At 42.1% G+C, this 27,731-nt stretch overlaps 2 protein-coding genes across 2 annotated transcripts in view; one reads left to right on the forward strand and one right to left on the reverse strand.

Moving 5' to 3' along the window:
• Window positions 1-10,665, forward strand: REP15 (RAB15 effector protein). Its single transcript, XM_068950618.1, is given in 9 exon segments — window positions 1-2,607; window positions 2,609-2,675; window positions 2,678-2,709; window positions 2,712-2,798; window positions 2,800-2,860; window positions 2,863-2,924; window positions 2,927-3,041; window positions 3,044-3,103; window positions 3,106-10,665. Coding segments are annotated over 9 exon segments (735 nt in total). The 5' UTR covers window positions 1-2,544; the 3' UTR covers window positions 3,294-10,665.
• The window catches only part of CYB5R3 (cytochrome b5 reductase 3), a 20,148-nt gene continuing 1,547 nt past the window's right edge, over window positions 9,131-27,731 (reverse strand). Inside the window, exons 2-9 of the mRNA XM_068950607.1 lie at window positions 23,785-23,916; window positions 21,025-21,097; window positions 18,511-18,617; window positions 16,957-17,086; window positions 15,202-15,285; window positions 14,987-15,072; window positions 12,614-12,713; window positions 9,131-10,966 (exon numbers count right to left, since the gene is read on the reverse strand). Of these exons, the coding sequence (XP_068806708.1) occupies window positions 10,794-10,966; window positions 12,614-12,713; window positions 14,987-15,072; window positions 15,202-15,285; window positions 16,957-17,086; window positions 18,511-18,617; window positions 21,025-21,097; window positions 23,785-23,916 (885 nt within the window). The 3' untranslated portion in view covers window positions 9,131-10,793. The remainder of the gene's footprint in view (window positions 10,967-12,613; window positions 12,714-14,986; window positions 15,073-15,201; window positions 15,286-16,956; window positions 17,087-18,510; window positions 18,618-21,024; window positions 21,098-23,784; window positions 23,917-27,731) is intronic.

Consider the following 27,731-nt stretch of genomic DNA (forward strand, 5'->3'; position numbering starts at 1 on the left):
TGTTTGTTTGTGTGTGATGCCTGCAGAAAAAGTCAGCTGTCAGCTAAGGAGGTGACTCCCCCAAGTCTTTTTTACTTGTTTCTGAGATCCAGATATGAATTAGCTTAGGCTGTTACAAAGCATGTGATGAGAAAGTGCTTCTCAGCTGCCCGTTGTCCGCTCCCCAGCGAGTCCTCACGGGAACCAAGAGACCAGCCCAGGTCATCACAGCCGTAAAGGGGAGGCTGTCTCCGCTCCCCAGTGTCCGTCCCCCAGCCCCGTGCAGCGGTCAGCGGAAAGGCTGCTGTGCTGCAGCCTCTGTGTGTGGGCACGTGACGGCAGCGGCCTTGCGTCAGGTTCCCTTGCACGGATGGAGGAGTGCGCACCCCGTCTGGCGCTCACAGCTGCGGGGCGTGCTTGCGCAGACGACCCCGCTGTCAGGGGCTCATTGGAGCTCATCTGGCAGCCCCTCGTTCTTTGCGTTTAGGTGGGCACCCGGTCTGTTGAACACGGTACTGCAGCGGACATCGGCTGCCAAAACTGTTTTTATATTTAGTCTTTCTACAGAGGAGCCCAACAGGAATTAAGCTTCCCCAAACTCTGTTTTGTTGCTAGGACGCGAGCACAAATGATGATAAATGTTTTGTCCAGTGTAGGCCAAATAACAGACCAGAAAATACAGAACTCCTTTCTTTCCTTCTGTTCTTTGTTCCTGGGCACAAGATCAACATTTCTCTGTACACACAAAATAAGCACTTTGAAAGCTAGAATGTAATAAATAATTCGTTGTCTTTTTACAGTGATGAGTAAAAGCAGAGAGAAGATACATACCCACAGAAAACTTGTGGAGCTAAAACCCAGCATTTTTCTGTTCCCTTAAAATACATACATATTTAGAAATGGAGAAGAAAATCTGGAATAACCTCTGGAATAACTCTTCTGATTTCCATCCGTTAGGTATTGTTGCATCCTGGTATTCCCTCTAGGACAAAAGTTGCACTTAAGTTTCCTGCATGTTTCTATACCTTGCCCTGCTTTGTCATTGTGAATGTTTAGTGCATACTTCATGCTTCACCTTAGTATTTTTAGCATTTTTCATTTGCAGCAAGAGCTTTTCCTATTGAGTTGCTTCACCTTCTTCCTCCCAACCGAAGATAGTGCTCTTTGAGGCAGCTGTGAAAAGAAGCAAAACCTTTGGAGTTGCTAATATATTTGGAGCCAATATACCAGGAAGGAGAGAGTATTAGGTGCTGAGGACCCATAAGAAGAAAGGAATAGAAACTGGAGTTAAGATCAAAGATAACAGAATAGGGAAAAAGTGGTGTGTCCCTTAATTGTAGCTGGGAGGAGATCACAAAGGAGCTCTGGAGTGGAGACTGGCCCTGTGACACATTTGAAGAACTCACTCTGGAAGAAAAAACACGAGAGTGTAGGATGTAATCTGTCTCCTGGAGCGGGCAGATGCTACGGCAGAGGAGTGACCGACAAGCCTGTGCGCCTGAGGAGTTTCTCTGGTGGTGGTAGGAACGCAAGGGCATCTGCAAGCAAAAGGGAAGAAATCAAATGGGAGGTTTTTGAGCAATTGGGGGAAAGGGAGCAGAAGAGAGAGATCCTCATAGCTTTTTTTCATTCATTCATTCAAAATGAAGAGGAGGAGGAAGAGCTCAGCTGCAGCAGGACAGAGTCTGTTCTTCAAGAACGCTGGTGAGATCTTGGGCAGATGAAGACACTGCAATGGAGAATTTGGCGCCAGCAGCACCCAGAACTGAACAAGGCTCTTGCCTGCAGCGTGCTGCAGCAGTAACCCATGTGCCAGCTTTTGCAGTGAGGACGACTGCATTTTTTTTTTTTTTAAGGTTAGGAAGCTTGTTTATTTTTAGATGTATTTGATAGTCTTGTGTGGTGGTGCATTGACTAGCCATTGTTCCCTGGGATCATCTAATTAAATGTGGCAATAGTACAAGCTTCTTAAGGGAGCCAGAAAGTCCAACTGCGTCCATGTGCATTGTCACGGCGCAGTTAATGCCACTGACATTCATGTCAGTTAGTTAATACATGCAAACAGCCTGCCAAAACAGCCAACCACACTATTTCATGCACTCTGTAGATGGCTTCAGGTTTCGATGCTCAACACGTCTCCTAGTGACTTAAAATAACAATAATTAATTGATTCATGCCTAGGAACCACCCAGTGCCAATAAAATGGTTTCTTTATAACAGTCCTAGAAGTAGCATGAGATAAGAGCAGTTAAACAAATGGTGCTGGAATCAACTAAGGAAAACAAACACAGAAGAGTTCAGTAGGTGGTAGAGCCCCTCCACCTGTTGGGCTGGTCCTCGTTCAGTGAGCTGCAAAGGAGCACACCCAGAAGAAACTGCGTCTGCCCTCCAGAACAGCAGCTTGTCAACACTGCTCAGCTCTGCCACTGGCATGACTTTTATCTAGAAGGTGACAGGTAATAACCACTGAGCATATTTACTGGGTATGCATGTGCCCAGTGACTACAGAGCCTTCCCTGGAAAAGGAAGGGACTTCCCTGAGGCGCAGAAAGATCTTCATTTGAAATGAAAATAGGCCAGGAAGTATCTCATGAAGACAAGCAGGAGAACAAGTCTGAAATTCTAGTAATCAATCATCTGTGAAGTGTTCAGCCAAGGTGTGGTCCATGCATCTCAAAGGCTGAAAAACTGTATTGGATTGTAGATCCTCAGAGCAATGTCCAATCTGCCACACACACACACACACACACACACAGAACAAGATCTTTTTGATCAACTTCATCAGCCTCTGTGTTGAAAAGGGAGTGGAGGAGCATATCAGTCACAACCAGCAAAATGACCAAGCAGCAAGCCTCGCTGTTTGGGGTGGTTTGGATCTGGACTCTGACAAGCAAATCAAACTTCAGCTTGCTGTGCTGCCCTTACAGACGGCTGAGCTTTTCCGTATGAAAGTGGACTGGTTGCCGTGTTTCATGAGGGCGGCAGGGAAGCCATGCTGGCAGATGAACTTTTCCAAAACAAAAGCAGATTTGAGAGGCTGGCTGAGTTCTGCCACCTGTTGGGATGTTCTGCCTGGGCTTGTTCATCGTGTTTGGTGTGCCAGGAAACCCTAAGGACATCCACAGCATATGCTAGACAGCACTGCCAAGAAGCAAAAGTGGTGCCTGTCAGGCAAGAATGCTCTAAGGCAATTTTTCACGAGTACTCACAGCTTCCTGCCCACAAGAGACATGCTAGAAAATGGCCTCTGCAAAAAAAAAAAAAAAAATGGACTGCATGAGGCAGACAATGATGTGTATATAAACTTTCTCTAACCTGCTTGTTAACAGCAATGGTTTTGTGTCCTTGCTTACCAAAGGACGCTTGGGGCTGATATCTTCCTCGCCTATGATGGCTTATCTCCATCCCCTCCACCCTCGTTTCCCACCTTCCCCCTCCGCCGATCACATTCCCTTAGATCATGCCTCGGGATCAGCAGAAGCCAAGATGATTCAGTTGCTCCAGGTTTTAAAACAACAGGATGTACCTGCCAGAAAATGTGTTTATAGAAGGCACATAATTTTTCCAGAATGTTTTGTATGCCAGACATACATTAAGTCTTTCCTGAACTCAATGAAAGCTTTAGCACCCCCCCACGCCTTTGGGAGTTCTTGCCAGGCTTGACTCAGCCTTTATTTACTGTATGCATTAAAAGGCAGCTTTTTTTTCCATAGGAGGTTGAGTCCGTAATAATGAAAATGTAGCGCTACTAATCATAAAATGCAGCATGAGTGCAAAGGCCAATACAGGCCTTGACTTAATAATGCTGTTCTGGAGGAGTGAGCTGTTTCATAATTAGGAGGAAAAAAAACCCTTCCTTGAGCTAGAAATAGGCTGTATGACAAGACTAGTACCTACCTAGTAAAAATAAATCAGTGCTAGGCTGATTGTTGCAGAAGACTCTCAGTGCTGTGACTGTGTTGCAGAAACACATGGGCAGCATTGGCCCCAGCTGCAAATCCTGTTCTTTCTAAGTGGCTGTGTCAGGTCAACATGTAGCAAAAAGCAGTGCTAGTTGTTGTTAAATTAAAGTTGGGGAAATTAACAAACTGGAACAAAAACCTGGCCCTGGTGAAGTCAGTGGGAGTTTTGCCTTTCACATCAACGTAAGCAGGCACCTGGCCAGTTACAGTAGCTGAACATAAGTTTGTCGGAGGCATAATTATTTCACTTTGACTTTGCTTCAGTATTTATTTTAGCAGCTAATTGTTTTTATGTAGCAAGTTATTCCATTTCCCTTTGGTTTCAGTTGACAAGAGTTTCAGAAGCTGTTAACCGGAAAAAGGAAAAAACTAATCAATTTTCAAATTGGTAAATTCAGACTTTTTTTTTTTTTAATGGGCCACTGTGGTACCATAGCTGCTTATTCTGAAGTAACTTTGTTTGGTATGTGGCAATAGTTTCTGTGGCCACAAAATTCCATTGCATGTAGTTTTCTTATAATTTCATTTGTTTTTATTTAACAGAGCAACAATAGTTTCAAAATGTCATTTGTATTTTACTATTTGAGTTATTTATGAAATGGTCAGCCTATGACAACTGAGAAATAAAGGGTGTTACATACACGCTTATAAAGAAAAAAAGGCATAAGGAAGCCTCAGCAGCAATGCCAGCAGTCTTGTATTTCCATGAAGTCTGAACTGAAGCTAATAGGTGAACTGAGAATAGAAGCAAATAGGAAAGGAACTGAAATTTTTGGCCAGTCACAAATGTGACGTGGTGGGGTGAGGGGAGGCCTTCTATTCTTGAAATAGTTCATTGACCTAGAGTTGCTTTTACAGCTCTGGCTTCACTGTGTTTTTGTGCGTGTAGCACGGGTTTGGTAGGACAGAGTGGATAATTCTGGTATTTTACAAAGAAAGCACATACATAGAGGTATAGAGATACATGAGACAGTGAGGATATGACCACTCAGGAAGGTTTTTTGTTTTTTTTTTTGGCCTGTTCAAATAAACAGCATTGTCAGAATTCTGGTGGCATTGATTGTTTTATAAGTGACCAGCAGAAAAACTGTGATTTTCTATTAGATTGATATCCTATTTATAGCTGGTGCTTGTTAGGAATTGCCTCTTAATCTATTCAATTCTGTAAGAATGCTGTCTCTGGAAAACTTGTTCATACTTTTTGGAGTTTGGGAAGCAAAGGGGAAAATCAAAATGATGTGAATAAATAGAATTTGAATTACTAAAGTGATTAAAAGTTGCACATGAGGGCAGCTGGCCATTCAGTTCATATCCCCAAAGTTACTCTGATACCTCAGATAAGCCGTGTTGGTTTGGCCCTTATTTTGAGAAGCAGTCTACATTTCCCAGGGTGCATCACAGTCTTCATCTGGTTGCCTTGCAGGTTTCAGCTCAGGAGCCCAGGCCCTCAGAGACGGTAGGAATTTGCCAAGAATCTGTCCTACTAATAAGAATGGTGAAGATGCACAACAAAGTATTTACAATGTAAATTTGACTTTGTTCATTTATTCAGCCAAGATGAACTGTACTCTCAGGTCAGGTGACTCACAGCCATACCTTTTGCAACTGAACATACATTTTACCAGGTAAATGGCTGACCGCAGGCTGTTTAATCCAATGGTAATTCATGAAATAGTGTTAGTAAAAGCAAAGATAATTTTGTTTTTTGCTTTCTTTGACAGCATTTGTTAATGAATGGTTTGGTTAATGCATGAAACTGCTGAGGATGAGCGAGAAGGCTCATGTAGGGTAGAGCAGAGAAGAAAGGTTTCTGTCCAAACAGGAAGCTTGCAGCAGCTGCTGCAATTGGCTAGTTAGCTTAGCTGGGTAATTCTTCAGATCAAGAAAATAATAGCAGCAAAACTCCCCTACCTCACTCTTTTTTAATATAAGAAATATGCTTAAGATACATGCTTAGTATTTCTCCTCCAAGAAACAATAACTGAGCTATTTATACACACAAATGTGTTTTTTTTTCCCCCAGCTGAACTGAGTACTCACACTACTTCTGTTGTGCTGGAGCAGTTCTGATTTTTATCTCCAAACCAGACTTCCCAAACAAACCAGCTAGAGTTGTTTTGGCTTTATTGAGTTTTCAGCTTGCAAGATAAGAAAAATACACCATGAAATACACGTTTGCATAGTGGTCGAGGCCCCAAATCACAGAGTTAGAAGGCCAGCATGGTTTTGAAACAGAATACTGGTTCAACCAAATACACCATATTGTTAGCGAAATGCCTCATGTCATACAGAACGTCTGTTGTTTGGCTGCCTGCCCTCAGAGACTATCAGTCAACTTAATTGTGCCACCATATACATAATGGTATTGTACCGATAGGTGTACTAATACCATTAGTACATGCAACTATAGTATATACAACACCACTGCAGTTGCTGCCTGGGGAGCAGGAACCTACATACAAGTTTCCAGGAGCTCGTTTCAGAGTTTTCCAGGTAACATGAAAACACATTCTTGTAAATGCCCATCACAACTGGGCAAGCAGGGGCTCGTCTCTTTTGGGATGGGGCACAATCTCATGTCTGAGTAGTGAGTCTGGCAATACAACAGAGGTGGGAGAGGGAGGGAATAAACCCACCAGATGGGTTAACACAGCTGCTGCATAGAATATTTCAGGAGGTACAAACTAGAGAGATCTAACCAATGCAGCAGCAGGCTGGATTAACCAGGAGTTTCTGACTCAGCAGAGATGATCTGGCCCTTTGTTGTGTATGCTTTGTTACCCAGGGAAGGCTTCTGCCACAGCCCTGCCCTCCCCTCCACACACCCCAGCTGTATGCTGCAGCAGGGTCCTTAAGCTCCAGCGCTGGTGTCCCTCAGCCTCTCCTCCCAGGGCCTGCCTGCAGCCAGCCCTCGGTTTCAGCACCCTGAGCCTTTCGGCTGCTGCTTCCACTCTGCCTCTTCCCTCCCCTCTCGAGGGCATAGTTCTGGCAGCTCTTTCCCTCTTTCCAGTCCCTACAGTTCCTGCTGGCAAGAGCGGACCTGGAGAATGGGAAACATGGGGCTGGGAAGGGAGGGGAAGAGCTGCCCAAGTCCTCTTGGGAACTGGATGAAGTGCTCTGGGAATGGCCTGCTCAAGGGGCTGGGGCAGTAGCTGGTGGATAAAGTCTACCACATGTGAACACTTGCAACAGATTTCATTAGAAGCGCTTTAACTAGCTGCACATGTAAGCTCTTACAGCACATGGCAGGGAGGCAAGTGCAGGCCAGACTGAGGAAAAGACTGATGCAGACTGACTTGTGAGTAAAATATTAAGAGTGCTACATGCTGATCAAGGCAGATGTTTGTTTGAAAACAGTGCCCTATTCTGTTAGTTCAAACGGTGGGTTGGCAAGCTGGGCAAGATCGCCAGAAGCACTGCAGTACTGAGCAGTACTACCCCTACCCCATTAGGCTGTTTGAGCAAGGAAAATTGCATATCCCTGCTACTCCATTCCCCTTCCCACCTCACACACGTGTAAGAAGTTACAAACTTCTTCCCTGCGAAGGGAAAGCCTGGCTGCTCTTCCAACTGCCCAAGCCACGCTCCTCCTATTCCTCCCTCCCTGCTCTCCAAGGCAGGTTTGAGAGGAGAAAGGTTCAGCAACACTATGAGGCTCCTCTCCATAAACCCAGTTATTTTTACCAGAAAACATGGATAAGCACACTATTAAACCACCGGTACTTAACTGTCACACTCTGCGTTAAAAGATTAAAGCATACAGAGCCCCCCGCAGTAACAAGGCCAGGGGGAGTGGGGGGGTGGGGAGCAGGAATCCAGGATAGATGAGGAGCAACTGGTTACTGCCAGGGCAACTAGGGCAAATGAGGACAAATGGCTACTGCCCCACACCTATGCCAGGCCCCAAACCTGAGAGCTGCTTGCAGCAGTGGCACAGGCCCAGGCTGACCCCCGCTCCCCACCCAAGCCAGCTGCAGAGCTGGCGCTGGGAGGCAAAAACAGCTGGGTCTGCTGTGCCACAGGGAACAGCACAGGCCCATGACTCAACTGAAGGAGTGAGATTAAGGACTGCTCATTTCTTACCTCCTTCCTCTCAGATCCTCTGCTGCAAATAGGACACAGTACCTCAGGGAAAAAATCCTAATGTATGTGCCTTCACTGTTAGTGAGGCCTATCTATCTCCTTCTATACAGCAGTAAGCGAAGGGGACCCACCTCTGGTGGAGGCAAAGCAACAGCAGCAGGCCTTTTGATCCTATTTCTCTTGGTCAACTTTCCACAAAACGCAGGAAGTTCAAGTTTCTTCGGGTGCTGTGTAAAATTGTAAAAGAGGTTGGAAGCACTCGGCCCGTCTTGTCAGAAAACTAGAGGAATGCTCACATTTTCTGTAAGATAGATGATGAATTGGCTCAAAGAATCATAAAAGTAGCAAAAAAAAAAAAAGACATTTATGACTTATCTGTTTAAATGCTGTTGTAAATGCTGTTGTTCACCATAAAACAAAAGGGACTAGGACTCAGTTTTATTTCAGTAGATTATATGAAAATCTCCTTTTTTTCATAAAAGAAAGAGCTACATGTTCACAAGGAAGATGTACAAAATCAAGCTAATTAATAAGAATAGACTGGAGTGGCTGGGGGGAGCAGAAGAAGCACGTTTACTCCCTAAGAGGGCATCCAAATAGAGCAGTCTTCACCAAACTCAGGCAAAAAAAACAGATAGATAAGCACTTAGGTAATGAAAGCAAAAAGACTTTTTTTGAATTTTCACTTTCTAGAGAGTGTTTTACAATTGGAGTGTGTCTCTTAAGAGGCTGAAGAGCCATCTATGAAGATGATGTGCTAAATAACACACAGGTGATTCACCTGCAAGATATTTTATTTCTTAAACAGATGTGAAAAAAGCCAGTAATTGAATATGTAGAATAAGTAATACAAAAACAGTTTATGCTTAACCAGCTAGCTATTTTTGACAAGTACACTTCATTAAATGCAGTCATAAAAAAAAAAAAAATCTATGTTTATCCCACACTGATATAAACCAACAGTAAGATAACTATGCTCAAATTTCCACGTTTTGCCTTATAACAAGACAGACTGAAACTTGAGTCTTACTGAAACTTTGGAGCATGGTATTAAAAAAGAAGTTTCAGAAGCACACACCAAAAATTCAAGATCTCAGAGGCAGCAGTCTAATTAATAAAATAAGTTTAATAATAGCGTTATCCATTCCAAGTTCCTTAAATAAACCATAATATCTCTTTCTCCATTTAATTCACACTGAAAATTAACCGTTTAATCCATAATACCCATCTGTTGTACAAGCCCAAAAGGAAACATGGCAAGTTACAGCTTCAAAATACCTACCCGAATCTTCAAAAAAAATGATATTATACACTGATACTTGTAGCTAACTAGCATCCACATTACTTTGCATTTCACTAAACATCCTTTCAAATCGCTCTGTTTTCCATCACCAGAACAAGATTTTTAGTTTCACAGATTCCTTGCAGGACAGCTTTAATCTCAGTTGCATCTCTGTTGTTTGGAAGCAGAAAATTCTGCAGTCAAGATGCTTTAAGTTTACTGCAGATTAGGTAAAAAGCTGCTGTAAAAAAAAAAAGTAAATTAAAAAAATAAATGAGAGCTATAATAAACAGCATCTAAGAAACAGTTTTAGATTCAATGAGTCATTTGAGTTTGCTGTCAGTTAGGTGACTTAAGGCTTTTCCCATGCATCCTTTTCAAGCAAATGATTTGGAGTTTTGCCTGAGCAAGTTATGCAGATGCAGGTGAGATGCAGGCTCCTGCTCACCACATCCAAAGTTGGACTACCTACTGAAACCCACTCTAGCGACGAGTGCTGAGCTCCTCTTGTTCCAAACTAATCTATGGGTAACAGGAAACCAAATGGACAGACCCCGTTGTCACCCAGACATTTTTCCTGCACGGGACACGTAGAACTGCTTTTGTACTCCTACAGCACCTTCTGCTATTTAAAAGTAAATACCGAAGTTGTTAGTATTTTTTGCAGTATTCAAAACACGTACAAGCAAAGATTCCCAGCTACTTGGGGAACAGCGAATAAAGCCTTCTGCTTTCCATAGTTCCTTTCATTGCCTGGGAAAGGGAATGGCTTCTCAAAGTGGACAGCTGGAACAGTGCACCAAAGAGAGGCCATTCTAAAATACACAGGAAACAAATTTTGTATTGATGTCTACCTCTCTATTTTGATTAACATGGTAAATTGCATGACTTCGGTCATAAACAGTTAATCGCCATCTGCCAACTGAATAGTCATCTTTGAAGCTTCTGATGTTGCAAAGATTATGCATAGAAGGCAAACACTCCTGGCCTTCATGGTGTAAAAGCTCTGTAATGATTAAAGTTTGGCATAAGCAAGATAAATAATCCAGCACATTCCATATAATTTTATACTTCATTCCAAGGAAAATACTGGGTATGCACAGCGTTGGGAAGCAGGATATCACTGCCATTTGACTACAGTGCTAATAAAGTATAAACCAGTGTTCAGCGTCCTAAGAAGCCATACCTCCCTTCCTTGAGATGGAATATAATCTTTCCATAGGACAGCCATGGCAAGTACAATGTAACTGAGCAATAGGCATCACTGCCTTTCTGCAATACAGTTGTTTCTGTGCAAAACAGAGTACAATTTGAGAACAGTTAGGCTTGAGTGTCTTACTTGCCAGAGATTTAGAAAAACTGAAGCAATTTTAACCTAAATGTAGCTTCTCAGCACTGCGCATCAACCACTTGTATAACTTTGTCTTGTTCCCCATAAAATGTTTTTTCTTCCCTTACGCACAAGATCACTGAATTATCAGTCTTCTTTAGAAGGAGAACCTCATCTCCTTGGTGTACCCCAGTTTGTCCAAGTTGGGAATGCAAGCATACTGGATCATTGGAGGAGGGCCACACATAAGGATCAGAACATCATCTTGAGGCGGGGGCAGGTGATCTCTGATCATCTCTTGGTTCACAAATCCTTGGCTGTATTCCCAATCTGTTAAAAAATGAAAGTGGGGAAAGAGGACAAAGGCAGGACAAGAAAGATGCAAGTCACTTAGCAATGCAGTTTGAGCTGATTTTTAAGGGACATTCTAGCCTGTAGTACTTGCACACTCCACTCCTGCATCTTCAGCACAACTACATGTCATGGAAGCACTGCCATCCTGTTTTTTAAGGTGGAAAACTGATGTATGGAGAAAACAAGGGCTTTTAAACAAGCTTCCTAAAAGCCCCAAGGAAATCTCAGACACAGCTGTGAACAGAGTAAGAATCTTTGCAGCTCTGGTTTTATGAAATAACAACATCCATCCTCCTTAATCCACTGTTCACATGTTCATTACAAGAACTCTAGCCAATGAAGTTCTTCCCCACAGGCACCCCCATTGGGCTAGCCAGTTAACAGTAGGTTAACTAGTCAGTTAATACAGGTTTACTTATCATATTCCCAGCCCTGGATGCAAAAAACTGCTGGCCCAAAGCTTTTGGCACAATGAGACTGACAGATTTTTCTTGCCCCAGTCTATCCAAAATTTCCAGCTTCGATCTGTTTTCAGGTAAGGCAGTGAAACTCTGCACAACCGTGTTGAGAGAGACTAAGGAGGAATTTTTATCAGCTCTATCCTGTTCCATTCACAATTCACAAATATCAAAGAGAAAGAACATTGCTGTTACTTGAATCCAAGCTGCCCCATAAATTCAGGGGCTGAGTCAGGGAGAAAACTAACTGCAGAAGATGACATGATAACAATAGACTTTGGGGTCTGCGGCCCCTCCCCACCACCCTATGGGAGGTGTGTTCTTGGCCACAAGGTAGGTGAAGGGATACACCTCTTCCTTCTCTGCCCCAAATTACCACTGTAAATACGACTGTCAATCTACTGATGTGGTCGGGCATGACAAGCTTAGAGAAGAGAGGGGGGCCCTAGGCAGTACTTTTTAGCCTTCTCTTTATCAGAGTTGCATGGCTGAGGGTGGTATGCACACAGGTCAGCCAGCTACATGCCATGTAATCTTTAAAACTGGACTGCACTGAGTTAGAACAATATATTCATTGAGAAACACTGTTAATGCAAAAGCAATTCCACTGCCTAGGAAGCAGCTACCACTGCACAGTAACTGCACAAGTGCTACCCTGACTCCTTTCCTTTCCTCCCTTGAAAGATCAGCTATCGTGAACTTCCCTGCAATGAGAGCTAGGTAAGAGCCTGCATTTGGCCGCACCTCAGTGAGATTCAGTGCCTCAGACACCCCACAGCAGCTGCCTTAATGCATGCTCTAAACATGAGACAATAAGGTAACATCTTAGATTTATATCCGTGGGAAAGGAGAAAGGAAGGTCACCTTGGATCGGAGTAAATAATGGTAAATATTCAGTTGTAGTCATGGGAGGAACATTACTCTACTGTTCACCTGAGCTGAGTTTCATAGCTTTGGAAACACTGCCCGATTACGTCTAGAGTTGATGTGCATCACTACGTGAAGAAGGATGCTACTGAATGCATTCAGAGAGGCATAAACACACAATTCATTAAGCCAGAAAGGAGCCCAGAAGCATGCACGTGGCATAACACACCTCCCACCAAACGCATGCATTAATACTCATAACTTAAGGTTTCAGTGGAGATAGCATGTTATATCTTACTTTCAGGTGCCCTGTCCAGCGTATACCACAGCTTAAATCGACTGGGATTCTGAACCTGGATCTCCTCGAGTTCGGAACGTAACAGGATATCCTTCTCAGTCTGCAGGATAAGGAAAAACAATGATTACATTCTGCATTTCAGTGCAGCCCTCAAATGACCACTGAGCATTAGCTACTCTGCATTCCTGTGAGATTGAACAGATTATTCCACTCCATTTTTGAAGCTAAAGAGAGAAAATGCAAGTTATTTCCATGACTATCCAGTGGCAGAGTTAATTAAGAGGCTCAAAACTTCCACGAACCCTGACCAACATGCAATGCCTTCCATCTAAAGAATAAAACAAAACAAAGCAATACCTATATCGAAACACAGAACCATCACTCAGAAGGGGTTTTAGCTTTGGCACTGTAACAGTGAAGCCCTCGTTAAACATCCCCATTACAAAAGCAATCTTCATCAAAAACTAATCATCACTGCACAAGTATCTCACTGTTCCTCCATACTGTACCATTCAATCAGGAAAAGGTCAAGTTTCTCACCTTTACCACTTCAAATGTCATTAGTGTCACCATATGGAGATTGCTTAGCTTCTAAACAGGATGTGGAACAACAAATACCCAAAAGGGTATCAAGTTCTGATTGGAACAACATATGTTTTGCAAGGTATCAAGTTCTGCTCCTCCCTGATGCAATATCATTGAAGGCCAAAAGAAAGCCTTATTCCCGTAAGAGCAGCTGAAGTTCAGGAGGGGAGGGAAAGGGTAGAGACTAAAAGCGGCATCATCCTCCACAGCCTTACTAATTTTGCGCTATGGACACCAGAACGTCTGGAACTGCAGGGGTGAGGAGGAATGCACCAGCAACTATTGCCAAGAATGTGCCTATTTCTGGATCTGCAATTGCACGTGTTCCAAAAAGACTATTACTAGGTTTGATCAAGTCAAAGCAGGACCCCAAAAGACTACATGTAAGATGATCCAGAAGCAGGCAAGCCACAGGTTAGTTAGAAGCACAATACTGGCCCGCATACGTGGTCATCTATTAATCCAACACAGCTGTTTCAGGAGGGTCAAAATAAAACATCAGCAAAACACATAATAATAATAAAAAAAATTAAAACTCCATTCTGCCAGCTTCACTGACCGTCCATTCGTCAGTAGGTTGCTTTATATTTCTGCTGTTACTGGGCACGGGAACTCTTTAAAGCCAAGGCTTGATGTTTGCTTATATTTGCTAATATATAGACAACTGTTCCCTGAGTCTTTTCCCCAAGAAGCAGAAGGTTTTCCAGGTTAATTAAGCCGCTCTAGCCCTACATTAGTCAATCTGAACTGCTCACAGCAAATCTTCCTGTCCTGGTAGGGCAGCCAACTGCAACTGCTCAGCAGAGATCAACTGCTGCAGCTGCACTAACCAGCACCAGAGGGCACCGCTAGGTCTCTTAACGGGGTCTTACAGTGGCAAAGCACTAGAGGGATGCTTACACTGTCACTTGGATCGTAACTTCTGGGGAGAAAAAAGGTTTTGTCTTTTAATTCACATATGGTATAAAGGAAGTGAGAATTCACTGAGTATCAGAGGATAGAGCAACGATAGAGAGCCTAAAGAAGCTAAAAACACAGGCATGAATGTCTCGAAATCCAGAAACAGGTATCAGGAGGGAGAAGTTTAAAAGCAAAAAGGTGGATACTAGAAGAATGTTAGAAAACGGAGAGGTGTGCACTTCAGCACTAGACCACCATGTGGATGGCCTAGTTTTTGCCAAGATTCCCCTCCATCCCTCTCTTGGATGAGGGAATCTTCCCGTTGTCCCACACTGGCATGGTAAACCTTGGGGAGCAAAAGAAACGCATGAAGGACTAAAGGAGGGAATGGAAATGAAAGGAGATAGCTGTACAGAATCACAGCTGTAGTTCAAGGTAGCTTCTGGAGACCAATTTTAATTTTATCTCACCGAATGTACTCTCAAAGATTCCACATGAAAACCCTGCTCTGAAGTTGAGGAGTTAAAATTACTGAAGGAGGCAGATGTCTACGTCTTTCACGTAAGAAAGACAGCTCTGAAAGTCTGCTCAAACACATTAACAACTTGCATAAAGGAAGTCTGAGTCTTAAAATGTTGATAAACTGGATTAGAAACAGGGCAGATAGACACAAGAAAGTGAGCATTAGCTGGGAGAACATCAGCATTTGGACAGTAATGCTAACATGAGAACTCACAACAGTGTTTTTACATATGGTACGTTTTTGACATCAGTTCACTTTTCCCTCAGGGTTGGTATTTCTGCACTGTGCTTTCTCAGCAAGAGTTGCATTTGCTGAGTGGAGTTCTGCTTGTTAAAGTTTATAAACAATAATAAGGACAGAATTACCTGATTAGCAAACAGCAGCTGACAAACGGTGTGGTCATCTTTGTCTTTCATGATCGCTCGAATGATCTGCAGCATAGGTGTTATCCCTGAAAGAGAAGTACAATTAAACAATACAACAGTGCGAAGGAACAAGAGAAAGCATGAGCAAGCAAAAATATGAATGAATACATCTATCAGATGTCAGAAACCAGGTATGATTCTTTATACATACGTACCAGTCCCACCTGCGATCATCCCCACATATTTCACTTTTTTTAGAACTGGTTCAGCTTTCTTTTCAGGTCGAATAGCAAACTGGCCTGAAGAAACAGAGAGAGGTGGTAAATATTGAAGAAAGCAGCAAACACTGGGCCTATGATACCTTCTCACTTCGTACAACTCACTGACTTGGTTTCAGCCCTGTCACCCTTCCCCTTCGTAAAATAAGGGAAGAAAAATAGACCCTGAAAGGTTATCAGAGATTTTAAGGCACGTGGTGATAACACCAGACACTGACATGGGTTATTACTCTGGGATGTAGCATCAATTTGTCACTACTTGTATTTCTGTTCACCCAAATCCCATACCCTCAATGATGTTCAGAAGCTCAGGCCTCTGGACACAGTTCTACATAAAGGAACTAATCTGCTCAGAGAGCTGATTTTCCCTATGCAGATTATTTTAAGGGAAAACCCCAAATTTGCAGGGAAAATTTGCAGCACAAAGAGTGTCTAACCAGTTATCAACCAAACCAGTCTCCATCTAGTAAAAGCACAACATGGACAGTCCGTCACCCTCAGAGCGCTGCAGGGGAGGGAAGATTGCATACCATCACAGCCAAGTTTGAGAGAAAGCAGTCGGCCTATGAGTTCGTCTTTGTGGTTTTGTTGTTTTAACGCAGCGTGTTCACTACCGCTTAACTGCTTTCCTCAAGTATGGAATATGTTGTAACGGTTCCTGTGTGCATACTGCACGTAACTGACTTCAGCTGCCCTTGTTCTTCACCCCTGCTGTTAACTCCAGTTTAGGATAAAGATCATTTCCTTGAAGAAAGCAGGATCATACAACATGGGCAAAAAGGCCTGACTAAAACACAGCTTCCTCCAGGTTCTTCAGCCTTATTATTTTGCAATGCAGATTGCACAGAGCTTTTTCCCAGAAAAAGAGGAGAAATCTATTGCGCCAGCTCTGCCAGTATTACTGACTAACACCCCTTGCCCCTTCTGGCAAACAGCTCAGCCCGTGATCTGTTAAACCAGTGTAAAGCATACTTCATAGCACTGTATCTTAGGCCAGACAGTCGATACAAAATTGTACTGTTTGGAAAGCACTGATTTTTTGGCCTAATTTTCCACAAAAAAAGAGCTGTAAGTAGTTATACTGCTTGTATATTTACTCCTTCCTTTTTAGGCTGATTTGCCAGTTTCAGCCAAACCTGGCAGTGGGTCTGAAACTCCCAGAAACACTGTCTTTGTGCATCCCTTCATACAGGATAACATGAACACAAAATACAAAGCTCTGGAAAGACAGGTTTCTAAGTTCTGCTGCTCACAGGACTGCTAGAAGGTTTTTGCAACTCATTTGTGGCAGCACTATACCTATGTGACACACTTTATACTGGCATAAAAATACTTCCTAAAATCCTGCTAAAGATTATTTTCACTTGGGAAATTAGCATTGGACTGCACAAATACCAAGGGTTTTAACCAGCTTATAAACTATGTCCATATATGTAGGGAGCAAATTCCCTTCTTTGCGAAGGGCATAAGCACTTTTAAATAAGCACTTTTACAGTCATGTAACCCTTGCCCCACCAAGGATGGCTGTTGACTTAATCAAGAGACTCACAATTTCTTTCGTGCAGAGAAAGACTCGAACCCTGACGGAAAAAACACGAGCAGTACTACTGCTATTCACCCATCAAAATCTTATAATGCTTTCCTGGGTGGATAAATACTGTGGATAAATAATATTTTCCGAGTCAGCCTTGCCTTTTCCCTTGTAGACAAGCAGGCCACTTGGTCCTCTGAAGTCAATAGTATCCCCTATTTTCAGGCTGTCTAAGTACTGAGACATCTTCCCTCCTTCAGGGAACTTTGGATGGACACCTTTGAAGTAAATCTGGTAAAAATAACAATGAAACAATTAATCTCACAGCTTAAATATGAGCGTTTGCCCTTAACTCAGCCAGGCAAATATTTATGTATTTATATTCCTCATTCAAAGGATAAAATTACTACAAGAATAAATACTATCAAGGCAGATTCAACTGATGAAAAAAAGAACCACTTAGGTGAGATTTCTGATAAAAATTAAAGTGTCAACCTTGGTCTAATTTTTTGGTCTGATTTTGATCAGATTGGGCACAGACTAGCAAACTCTCCATTGTATTACGGTAACACAGAAAAGCTCTCTAAGCGAGCAACACAACTGACACCCAAGTTCAAAAAAAACCAGTCACTGTGAATCCAAACAGAAAAAAAGAGTGAAAGTATATGACAGCTCAGGTGCAAAAGAATATTCCCTAAACTTGTTCTTGCGATGCCAACAATTTGCATCTCAATTTCTTGGGATGCCAACAATTTGCATCTCAAAGTTAGGGTAACCAAAGAATGGACACCAACTACCTGAAGATTCAGCTGTTCACCAAAAGGTATCAGCGGGGGTAGCTACATTGCTGAAAGTGTGCTTTTTTGGTTCATCTCAAACAGCTGTGAAAGCTTTAAGCCGAAACAAACTCCATTTTTACAAGAACAGCCATCCCGGGAGTAACAGGTCTGTGAAATGTTCCTTAAGTCAAAGACTTACAGTTTTCTTTGCCATGTCTTCAGTGTTCAAAAACACACTGGTGTTTACATGAACGTAAGTCGGTAGAAAAAAAGACAAATTCACTTTTAGTTTAACAGTAAATAAACAAAATGTTATTAGTTGTAAACAAGAAAGATACTCAAGAATAAAATTCTGACAAGATATTCGGGCAGGAATTCAGGTTTTAAATTCCTATCAGCTTTAAATATACATTCGCTTACTCTAACTACCAAGAGACAAAACACATATCACCACAAGACCTAAGAGACCTAAACTCACACTCTGGCCAAACGCATCAGACATCCACACTATCTAGGTCAGCAATGTTTCTATCTCTTTTTAATAATCTGTGATCATCATGATGACCATATTGCATTAGCTACAGAATGAGCGGATGGTTCAGACAAGGTTAATTCCTTATTTCAGAAGTATTAAGGAAAAAAAAAAGCAAGCGTGGGAACATCTGCAAGTGTACAGAGACTTTGGAAAATGGCAGTCTGCAAACCCAGAGAATTACATAGTTGCTCACGAGACACACTGACTAAAGAAGCGCCTGCAAAATGCCACGTGGATTGCAGGTAAACACACGTTACTTATTACAATAATGAAAACCCATAATGGCACATCACTGAACCGAGCTTGGCACATCACAGTAGAATTAGACTTCACGTGGCACTGCAAGCATAAAACTGGGCTCAGAAGCTGCCCAGTCTAGTAAAACACAGTGATATTCTCACCTTGACAACAAGATCCACAAAGCCCTTGTCATCATCACTGGATACAGGAGTGTATGGTCTAACAACCAGAGCCCCATCTATCCGTGCTGACAAGTAGATATGCTGTCCTACACGTGAGGGAGGAAAAAAAAAAAAGAGTTTACTTTAAAGAGATTTTTCTTTCACTGGATATATCAAGTTGGCATAAACCACAAATGGCATCTCAAAGCTGTCTTAACTACCTTGTTTTGGGGCACCATTTTTAGCTCTGTCATTTTCCTGACATTACAATACCTTGCCGAGTTGTTCTCAGCTCTGCACAGATTCTACCTGGAAGGACAAATGATTCGGTTGCTAACCTTACATGTCTATCACGCCTGTTTAGAGATTTTTGGGTATTTATATTTAACGAAGCCCTAACTGCAAGTGAAATGTTCCAGAAAGCGTGATCTCTCCTCTCATATACAGACATGTAAAAAACATGTACAAGGACAACTGCCACTTGAAAGTGTGGTTCACACTCTATTAACATATTAGCTACAAGTAACTGTTCTTACTTTCACAAGGGATGGCTCATGTCTACCAGGAGGACTAGAGACCTTCTAGCTGCTATTGCTAAGGCTGCCTAGACATAAAGCAGCTTTCTAACCCTGTTATTCTTCCAGCTTAACAGCTGAACGCATGAGTCGCATTTCAACCCGTTGCATATTAGTTGAACTCTCCACGAAAACTCTCCGTAGTTTTTTGTCAACATATATGTTTTTGACGAAAACACCCTAGAATTTAACTTCTTTAAAAGGTTTTCCTATGAAATTCCAATGCCCTTAAGAGACATTATAATTAAGGAACATTTAGGGGGAAAAAATGTTTTTCCTTATTTTAACACCACTAAGCCAGAACAACCTACCAGCCTTAACACCAGTGTAGCTCTTCAAAGACTGTACTGCTCCTCTGCCTTTTATGGGTATACAAAGAGGTGATTTTACTGGGAGCTAGTTTGTCGAGCTGGAGGTCTGTGAGGCAGAAGAGTCTGGATGATGGTGTGCAGACTGACACTAATATCTTCCTGAAATACCTAGTGGCTATGAAACTGTGCAACCATAAATGACCTGAAGCTATACACAGGCATAATGCAAGGGTTACTCAAACAATCCTATCAGTGAGGCCTATGTAGTGGTATGCACGTTCAATAGCATTCGCGCTTCCTGTCGGGTAAGAACTGAAGGGAGCTGCAGCAGCAGCTTCTGGTTCCTTCTTCCCAGGCAAGCCACGGCCTTTTTCCCCCCTTCTGGAATACACCTATTGCTAATATTTCAGGATGTGAATCTGGACAAATAAGACCACTGTCAGGGTAAGCCATACAAGAATTAGTTCAAACCCAGGAAAGAGGTGTTCCACCCAAAGGGAAAACATACCTTATGCTCCTTCTCATTAGAGCTTCACCCTGTCAGTAACAGGACAGCAGATGCTGGGGAGCACAGGGATCTCCTTGACTCTACTCTAGGTTAACTAGAAGGATGAAGCAAGCCATATAGGATCCCGCTCGCTGTTAGAGCTAATCACACTTTTTCTGCAGCGCTCTAGCTGGCTAGTAAAAGTGAAATGCTGGTGCTGGATCAGACATGCAGAGTGCACTCCACTATTTGGCCCAACGCTGCAAAGTCTGCTACTCCCAGCTGGTTTTACCACCCTCTCCAGTTCACAACTTCCCTTCCTTCCAAAGTCCCCCCTGCAGCGAAGGAAACTAGCTTTGCCCTTCATGACTACTTAACAAGATCCCTAAATAAAAGGGAACCTGAACAGGATACAGGGTAATGCTGAAAAGGTGCTAAGGACTACGATCAGCCACCTCTGCTCCACAGACCATTCCAAGAGATGGTTAAAGCAGAAGTCCCTATTAAACACAAGTCTCAATTACTTACCGTTTATGCAAAGAGCATGTAACAGTTGCACTACGCTATTACAGAAGATAACAGGGCACATGGCAAGTGCTAAGGAAACATCTCCTCCATGGCAATTAAAAAGTTCCATAAGACTGGCTGCAAATTTAGAGGTTAGCAGATCACTTGGTAAAAACGCATAAATCAGAGGAGAGAGAGAAGCAGCTATGAGTATTGCCTCAAGGGACGGAAACAGGTCAGAAAGACCAAGCACCTTGGGAATAATATTCAGTAGAAAGTTAAGATCGGAAAACATAAACCAAAGACAAACGTTTGTTTCTACTGTGTTGAAAGAAACAAGTTGAATGTACATTCTCTGTAAGCACACAGGATTTCAGACATTGCAGACGACTCACAGCATGAGGACAGTTTTGCAAGGCCCTAAGTACTAGCAGATGGCTCAAGCCGCATGGACAATATTTAAAATTCAAGAGTACAGACTAGAAGAAAAAAACCCTTGGTATCATGACGAAAATTACTATAACAGTAATAAATTTTAAGACATTCAAGTCACTCTTGTAAATCATGTTTCAGATTTCTGCAACAAGTGTAATAAACAATGCTGCGATTCTTGGCAAGGAAAAACAGGACATACCTATAGGGAGACCCAGAACATGATCTACAGAAGGAAGAGCAAAGCGAAATCTTCTTGTGTCGTGACTAACCTCCTGGAAGAGGAAAAGAAAAAATAATCAGCTATGTTCTTGGGATTTGATGTTTGTGATTTCATTTTTAAAACTGATAGGCTAGTCAGGCTTGCTGTAGAGTTAAACATTTGGGGGACAGGAGGATCCTACCTGAAACTTGTGTATAATTTAAGTAGGTAATAAGTAAAGAACTCCATTGAATGTGGCAATCCTGTATCAGGAGTGAACTTTTAATTTAAATTCCCTAAAAACTTAACTTTTCCTCAGAATATTTAGAAACGACAGAAATAAAAAAATACGTACAAGACAAATGGAAAGAATTTCTTGATGCATATTTAAATGTTAACAGCAAAACTTGGTAAGACACCTGCAGATAAGCCTAAATTTACAGTAAGTTTCTAAATGGTGTGAACACTTACGTTGCCTTCTACGAGGCTGCCACAAGACAAGAAACTAATCAGTTCTTCATTTCTCATGTAAAGTCTAAATATGAGGGAGTTCAATGACAAAAATACTATCACAGATGTCTCAAAATCAGACAAATTAATCACTTCAGTGTAGAACATGACTTGAGAAAACACTAGTGGATGGCAAGAAGATTAGGATATCATCAAAATGCTTCAAGTTAAAAATTACCTTGCTCAGCTACTCCCAAAAACACTTTTCATTTTTTGTTTTAAACACAATTAATTTTGGTGATCTGGCTGATTGTGTGACATTACAAACAGCTTCATAGTCACAAACAGCAGAGAGTGATGAACACCAGCACAGTAACAAGAATAATAGGAACTTTTAAAACATCAGGGTCTTCAGTCAGGCTGAGCAAGAACAGACAGCAACAGTACAAGGTGGAGGCAGCTTAACAGAAATCCTCTTGCCTTTGAAGGTAAATCCTAGCCAACCACATAGATGTCTTGAGTAGGCTCCTCCTCCACACTGAAAGCCTGATTCTTTTCCCAAATGACTTGAAAATGTTTTTGTATAAATTATAGGTATTTTTAAAGTTCTCACCTACATCAATTTTTAATAGCTTGTAAAATAGAAACTGTAGCAATCCAAAAATTATCTGGTTTATTACCTCCTTCACATACCTGTGGATATGGCAATGCTGAGAGGTATATTACCAGAGGTCAGAGGGTATGCACCAGATTCCTGGCACTATGTTAGAAACTACTACTGAAAACACTGAATTATGGCTCAGAAAAAACAACGCTTATTGTACCAAGTTATCATTTTTCCAAAGCTACTTCTGTTTCCAGGATACATTTCCCATTTATGCAAAAAAATGGTATACATTCATCATTCAAATATCCTCAGCTGATCAAGGTATCAAGCGCAGCGGCATCTGAGCTGGTTACAGAAGAGCTATTCCTCTGTCCCAAGATAAAAAGTGTTCATTAAATAACAACAGAGGACAGTGAGAAAAACCAATATTTATAAAACAAATTCAATGTGATTTATTTTCTGTTATAAATTGATACATCAGAAAACTTCAAGCAGTTTGATTCTCAGAGGCATGTGCAGTACCCTCAGGCTTCATTTCCTTCTGCAGGTCAGGCAGATTGCATCTGCTACCACTGTGCGCTACAGGCTTCAGGAGGACATGGGCAGTACATAGTAAGAGGGTTGTTGCAGCACGTGTGGGAACTAAAACCAGTAACAGAGCCCAGCCCAAGCCATAAGGAGGCTTTCAGTTCCCAAGAAACCAGAGTTGACAATCAAGATAATTGTTTTCTTTGACAGACAGAACAAAGGAAAAGCCAAACTGTCAATGCTTTCTGTATACTTTGAAGAAAGCTCTTTTCCAGTCCGAAGTCCTTTTTATCAACACCATTCTGCTAGTTTTTTGGCTAGCCCTACCTGTGGCAAACATTTAAAATCCATGTGGCTAAAGAGTCAACACTACAGATATCCTCAGGTATGACTTCAAACCCAGAAGCCAGGATTCCTATCTCATACTTTTGATTTTCACTTTATCGAAGGGAAATCTGAAGTCTTCAGTCCCTGGGGGCTTGGCCTCCTTCACACACTTGAGTCCTCAACTTTTGATAGCGAGATTCACCAATGAAAGGGCTGAGGCTTTGCTCTGAAAACTGAATCCAGGGTTGAGCATCCCCCGGCGATACAAAACACCTTCCACTTAGAGGAAAATAGCTCAGCTGCTGCTGGGACTACATTGTTTAAAGATCTTTTTTCCTACAATGCATCAGAGTACATACATCTGATAACAGGAATCAATATCAATATATTTCTGGCTGCTACTATGCTGAATGCTACTTATTATGAGAATTGCCTGTTCTGCTTGACAGTGTGATTTCTGTCTTGTAACAAATCTAGTAGTACAGATTTTAGCAGTTCCTGCTGAGGTACTCTACTGCATGAGCGGGATATGACAGAAACTAGTTTGATCGTTTCTAAAGCACTGTTCTCCACTCTCACTTATTTGGAAACAAACCGGCTTGCAGGAATCTGCACTGCAGACCTCAGTTATATTAGGCAAGGAGCATTTATAAATAATTTACTTACTTAAAATATTTAACACCTGCATGATTTAGCTAGAAAGAAAACTCAGTAGAGCCTTCAAAACATCTACAATTCCCAACAAGTTACAGACCTGCTGCAACATTATCCAAGATTTAGGAAGCTATAAACATCTTACAATATTCATGGAGTGGTGTCTACACCCTCAGTGCTGTACATGGACTTACCTCTTTATCAATCAGCCTCAATGCATACTTCACTTCAGGATCCTTCAGAGTAATTGCAGGACGGGGATTCCCAAAAACCCTTAGGAAGGCGCTGTAGATCAGCCATAACGGGTATGTCACAATCCGACCCAACTGCAGCAATACAAGAACGTTATCACCACTGTTCATACAAAAAGGAAAAGTTATTTTCATGAGGAGGAAAGAACTAGTATGACATGGCAAGTCTAACAGCCCAAAAGATAACTGTGTTTCTGTGTGCTAACAACATGAGCAAGGAGAAGAAGTACTAAAAAAATGCCAGCTAGTGTAACATACGTTAAATTTGTCTTATAGGCAGGCAGAGTTACTCCTGAATTGTAACTTTTAGCACATATTGCTTGTGACCTGTCCTATCACAGCACTTGCTGAATGGAGCCATCGTGGTAGCCTGTTTCTTCTGTATAGCCATTTCAGGGTAGGCTTCATCCCTTGCATCTAGAAGGCCCAGGTTCAAGTCCCACAGCACAGGAGCAGGTTCCACCCACATACTGTACCTTTCTTGCCATCCAAAGTCTCCCCAACTCTACACTACCATTCAGCAGTAAGGCCTAACACACGGGCTACCTAGTTCTGAAAGATTCATCCACTCCAGAAAGCACAGAAGATATCATGCTGCTTCATGACAGCTGAGGGGAGAGATGGAAGGAAAAAAAAGACAGAATCACAAAATAGTTGAGGTTAGAAGGGGCCTCTGGAGATCATCTAGTCCAACCCCTCTGCTCAAACCAAAGTCAACCGCAGCATGTTGCGCAGGAGCACGTCCAGTCGGATTCTGAATATCTCCAAGGATGGAGACTCCACAACCTCTCTGAGCAACTTGCTCCAGTGCTCAGTCAATCTCACAGTAAAAATGTTTTCTTCTGTAGAATCAGACAGAACTTCCTGTGTTTCAGTTTGTGCCCGTTGCCTCTTGACCTGTCACTAGGCACGAGTGAAGAGAGTCTGGCCCCATCCCCTCTACACCTGGCCTTTCAGGTATTTATATGCGTTGATAAGATTCCCCCCAAGCCTGCCCTTCTCCAGGCTGAACAGCCTCAGCTCTCTCAGCCTCTCCTCACATATCAGATCCTCCAGTCCCTTAATCATCTTTGAGACCTTCTGTGGGACTTACTCAACTAAGTCCATGTCTTTCTTCTTCTGGGGAGCCTTGACATGGAGCCAGTACTCCAGAAGTGGCCTCACCAGTGCTGCGTAGAGGCAAAGGATCACCTCCCTCGACCTGTCGGCGACACTTTTCCTAATGCAGCCCAGCATAGCACTGGCCGCTTTTGCCACAAGAGTGCATTGCTGACTCATGGTCAGCTTGTCCACCCAGACCTCCAGGTCCTTCCATGCAAAGCTGTTTTCCAGTTGGACACGCCCAGCGTGTAATGGTGCATGGCGTTATTCCTACCCAGGTGCAGGGCATACATCACCCACCTGGCCTTCTAAACATGGCCCATATGCACTTAGCTCAGGCCTTCAGTGGGTCCAGTGAGCTGAAGATCCCTCACCTGCAGGCTACAAGTGCAGACGCTAGCAGACCAGTGCTTTGCTAAAGGTTGGCACCTTGGTCTCTAGTGCCTGCTCCCAGGGATGCTTTTCTTGCAAAGTTAGCTAAGCACTATAACAGCCCATAAAAAAAAATCACCTTTGTTAGCGGTTCTGAATAACAAGCTGGAAGAGCGCTTGTCAAAAATGGTTTAGGTAGACTTGATCCTATTTTAGGACAGGAGAATAAACTGAACTACCACTTCTCGAAAAAAAATCCTCTCCAACTCTGTAATCAATCCTTTACTCTCACATAGGAGAGTGGAAAAGTAGCATTACTGTATCATTTTTCCACAATATAGATGGAGAGAAAGAGGAGACTGAATAGAAAATTCAAAATTAGCAAACTACTTAAATTGCATACAATGCATTTACTGATTTTTGGAAAGAGTCTGCTTTCACTTTCATTTTATTTTAAAGTGACCTGACCAGTATTTTAGAATCATATTTCTGTAAGTGTGATACAGCTGTTAAACAATGCATCAGCCTGTCAGGAAGCTATGAAAAAATATCCTGCATTATCATCATCAGAATTCTGGCAAGTATTTTTTTTTTTTAAATAGAAAAAAATGGGAGAGGAAAAATTCTTTCTTCTCAAAAAGCAGTTCTACAGATACGAAAGATATAAACGCTAAGCATAGCTTGAAAGCACACTGTGTCATACGCACATACAGCACTTTTTTCCTTTATTTGCAGGTACTGCCACAGCAACACACAACTTGTTTCTGAAAAAGCTTAAGTTTACATGAATGTTATTCTGTAATTCCTGCAAAACCATCAGATTAAAGCAGCTGTGGGAAGAACTTCTGAAGGGGAAAAAGAGTGCAAGTGAGAGGTACCTCACAGTATGGTTAAGAAAAACAAGTAAAAGAAAGTGACAGAACAGCAAATAAGTTACTTAATGAGAATTGCAAGAGGTGACTAAGACCTGGTGGAGACTGTACACTGAATCTGCAACAGATGTTTCAAATATGATATTAATATGTTAAAATAGTTTTATTTAAAGATGTGGCCATCCTAAATGAGCAAAAAAGCAGCTGTGATCTAGCAGCTGATATAGGGACTTAGGAAACTTGTCCTCTGTGTCAGCAAGCACATTCATCCTGGAGTTGGTATAGAGCCCAAGGAAGGCAGGAAAGTGGAGCTGGAAATACCATCTCTGTAAATCAGCTTCTCCACCTGTAAGTAGAGAGAAATCTTTTCTCCCACCTTTGCAAATAACTTTTGGGTCACCAGAGGTCAGGTGACAACTACCATTATTATGTCTCATTTAGTAAACAACTCTCTCCTTCTTCCCCAAAGGTGGGTGCATAACCATCACTTTTCAAAGCACTTCACCAACCACAAAATCTGTCAAACTTCATTCTGTTGGAACTTTCATATATTCTTTTAACACAGCATCAGCCTAGAGGAAGGCAATTTGTTATTCACAATCAGTTAATGCAAGAGCCCCATGGGATTTAGCCTGGAAAGGAACTACCCACCCACTAATACAGATACATTCTGAATAAGAAACTAGAAGAGCTGTTTGTCAGCTAGTAGATGGAAAAAGAAGAATTTCAGGTTGAAAGATTAAAAAAAAAAAATTTGTCTTTGCTAAGAAATATGCTCTCAGGGTTAAGAATGTTCTGTATACTCTTACCACAGGGTATATCAAAATAACCATGAAAATAATTGCACTGCAGTCATGGAAGCTGCATCAATTTACAGCAGCAGAGTGAGCGACTGGCTCCTGATAAGGCTAGCAGTCACTAAAAGAAAATCTGGTGATTCATAGTTTCCAGCGGCACAAAGCTTTGCTAACAAAGTTAACAACAGAACTGGAATTCTTATTAATGGAAACTGACCGCTGTGGGAAAACAAAAAGGCCACAAGAAGAGAAACCACTGCATTGAGATTGCCAGTCTTTTCCACTAAGGCGTGGTGAGTAAAACATAGTTAAATGTTTGGAATTATATCCCTTGGGAAGTGCATTTTACAGCCAGTATTAACTGAGATCCAAGGATATCTGAAGAAAGGGCAACATATCGATCAGAAACCACTGTAAATTGTGTAAGCTTATGGCAGGACATTCCACCATGGAACTGCTCTGTAAACGGACAAAACGTATGCTTCTTTGGAAAGAAAAGCTTGTACCCTCAGCTCCAATCCCCCCCTCTCCTACTTCTTCACCCAGATCCAATTTTTAAGTAACTGATTAAATATTCTTCTCATTTGTTTTTGAGGACTATGAAAGAATTAAGGGCCAGGCTTTTCTTTACTTAGAAAAGGAGGAGGCTACAGAAGTGATTTAATAAGCAGCTGTACCCACACTAATACATCTTACACCCACCTCCATCCTGTTCCTCTCATGAACCTACAGCCAGAAATGTTTAAGC

The sequence above is a fragment of the Struthio camelus genome, chromosome 1 (genome assembly GCF_040807025.1).
Source record: "Struthio camelus isolate bStrCam1 chromosome 1, bStrCam1.hap1, whole genome shotgun sequence".
NCBI lineage: Eukaryota > Metazoa > Chordata > Aves > Struthioniformes > Struthionidae > Struthio > Struthio camelus.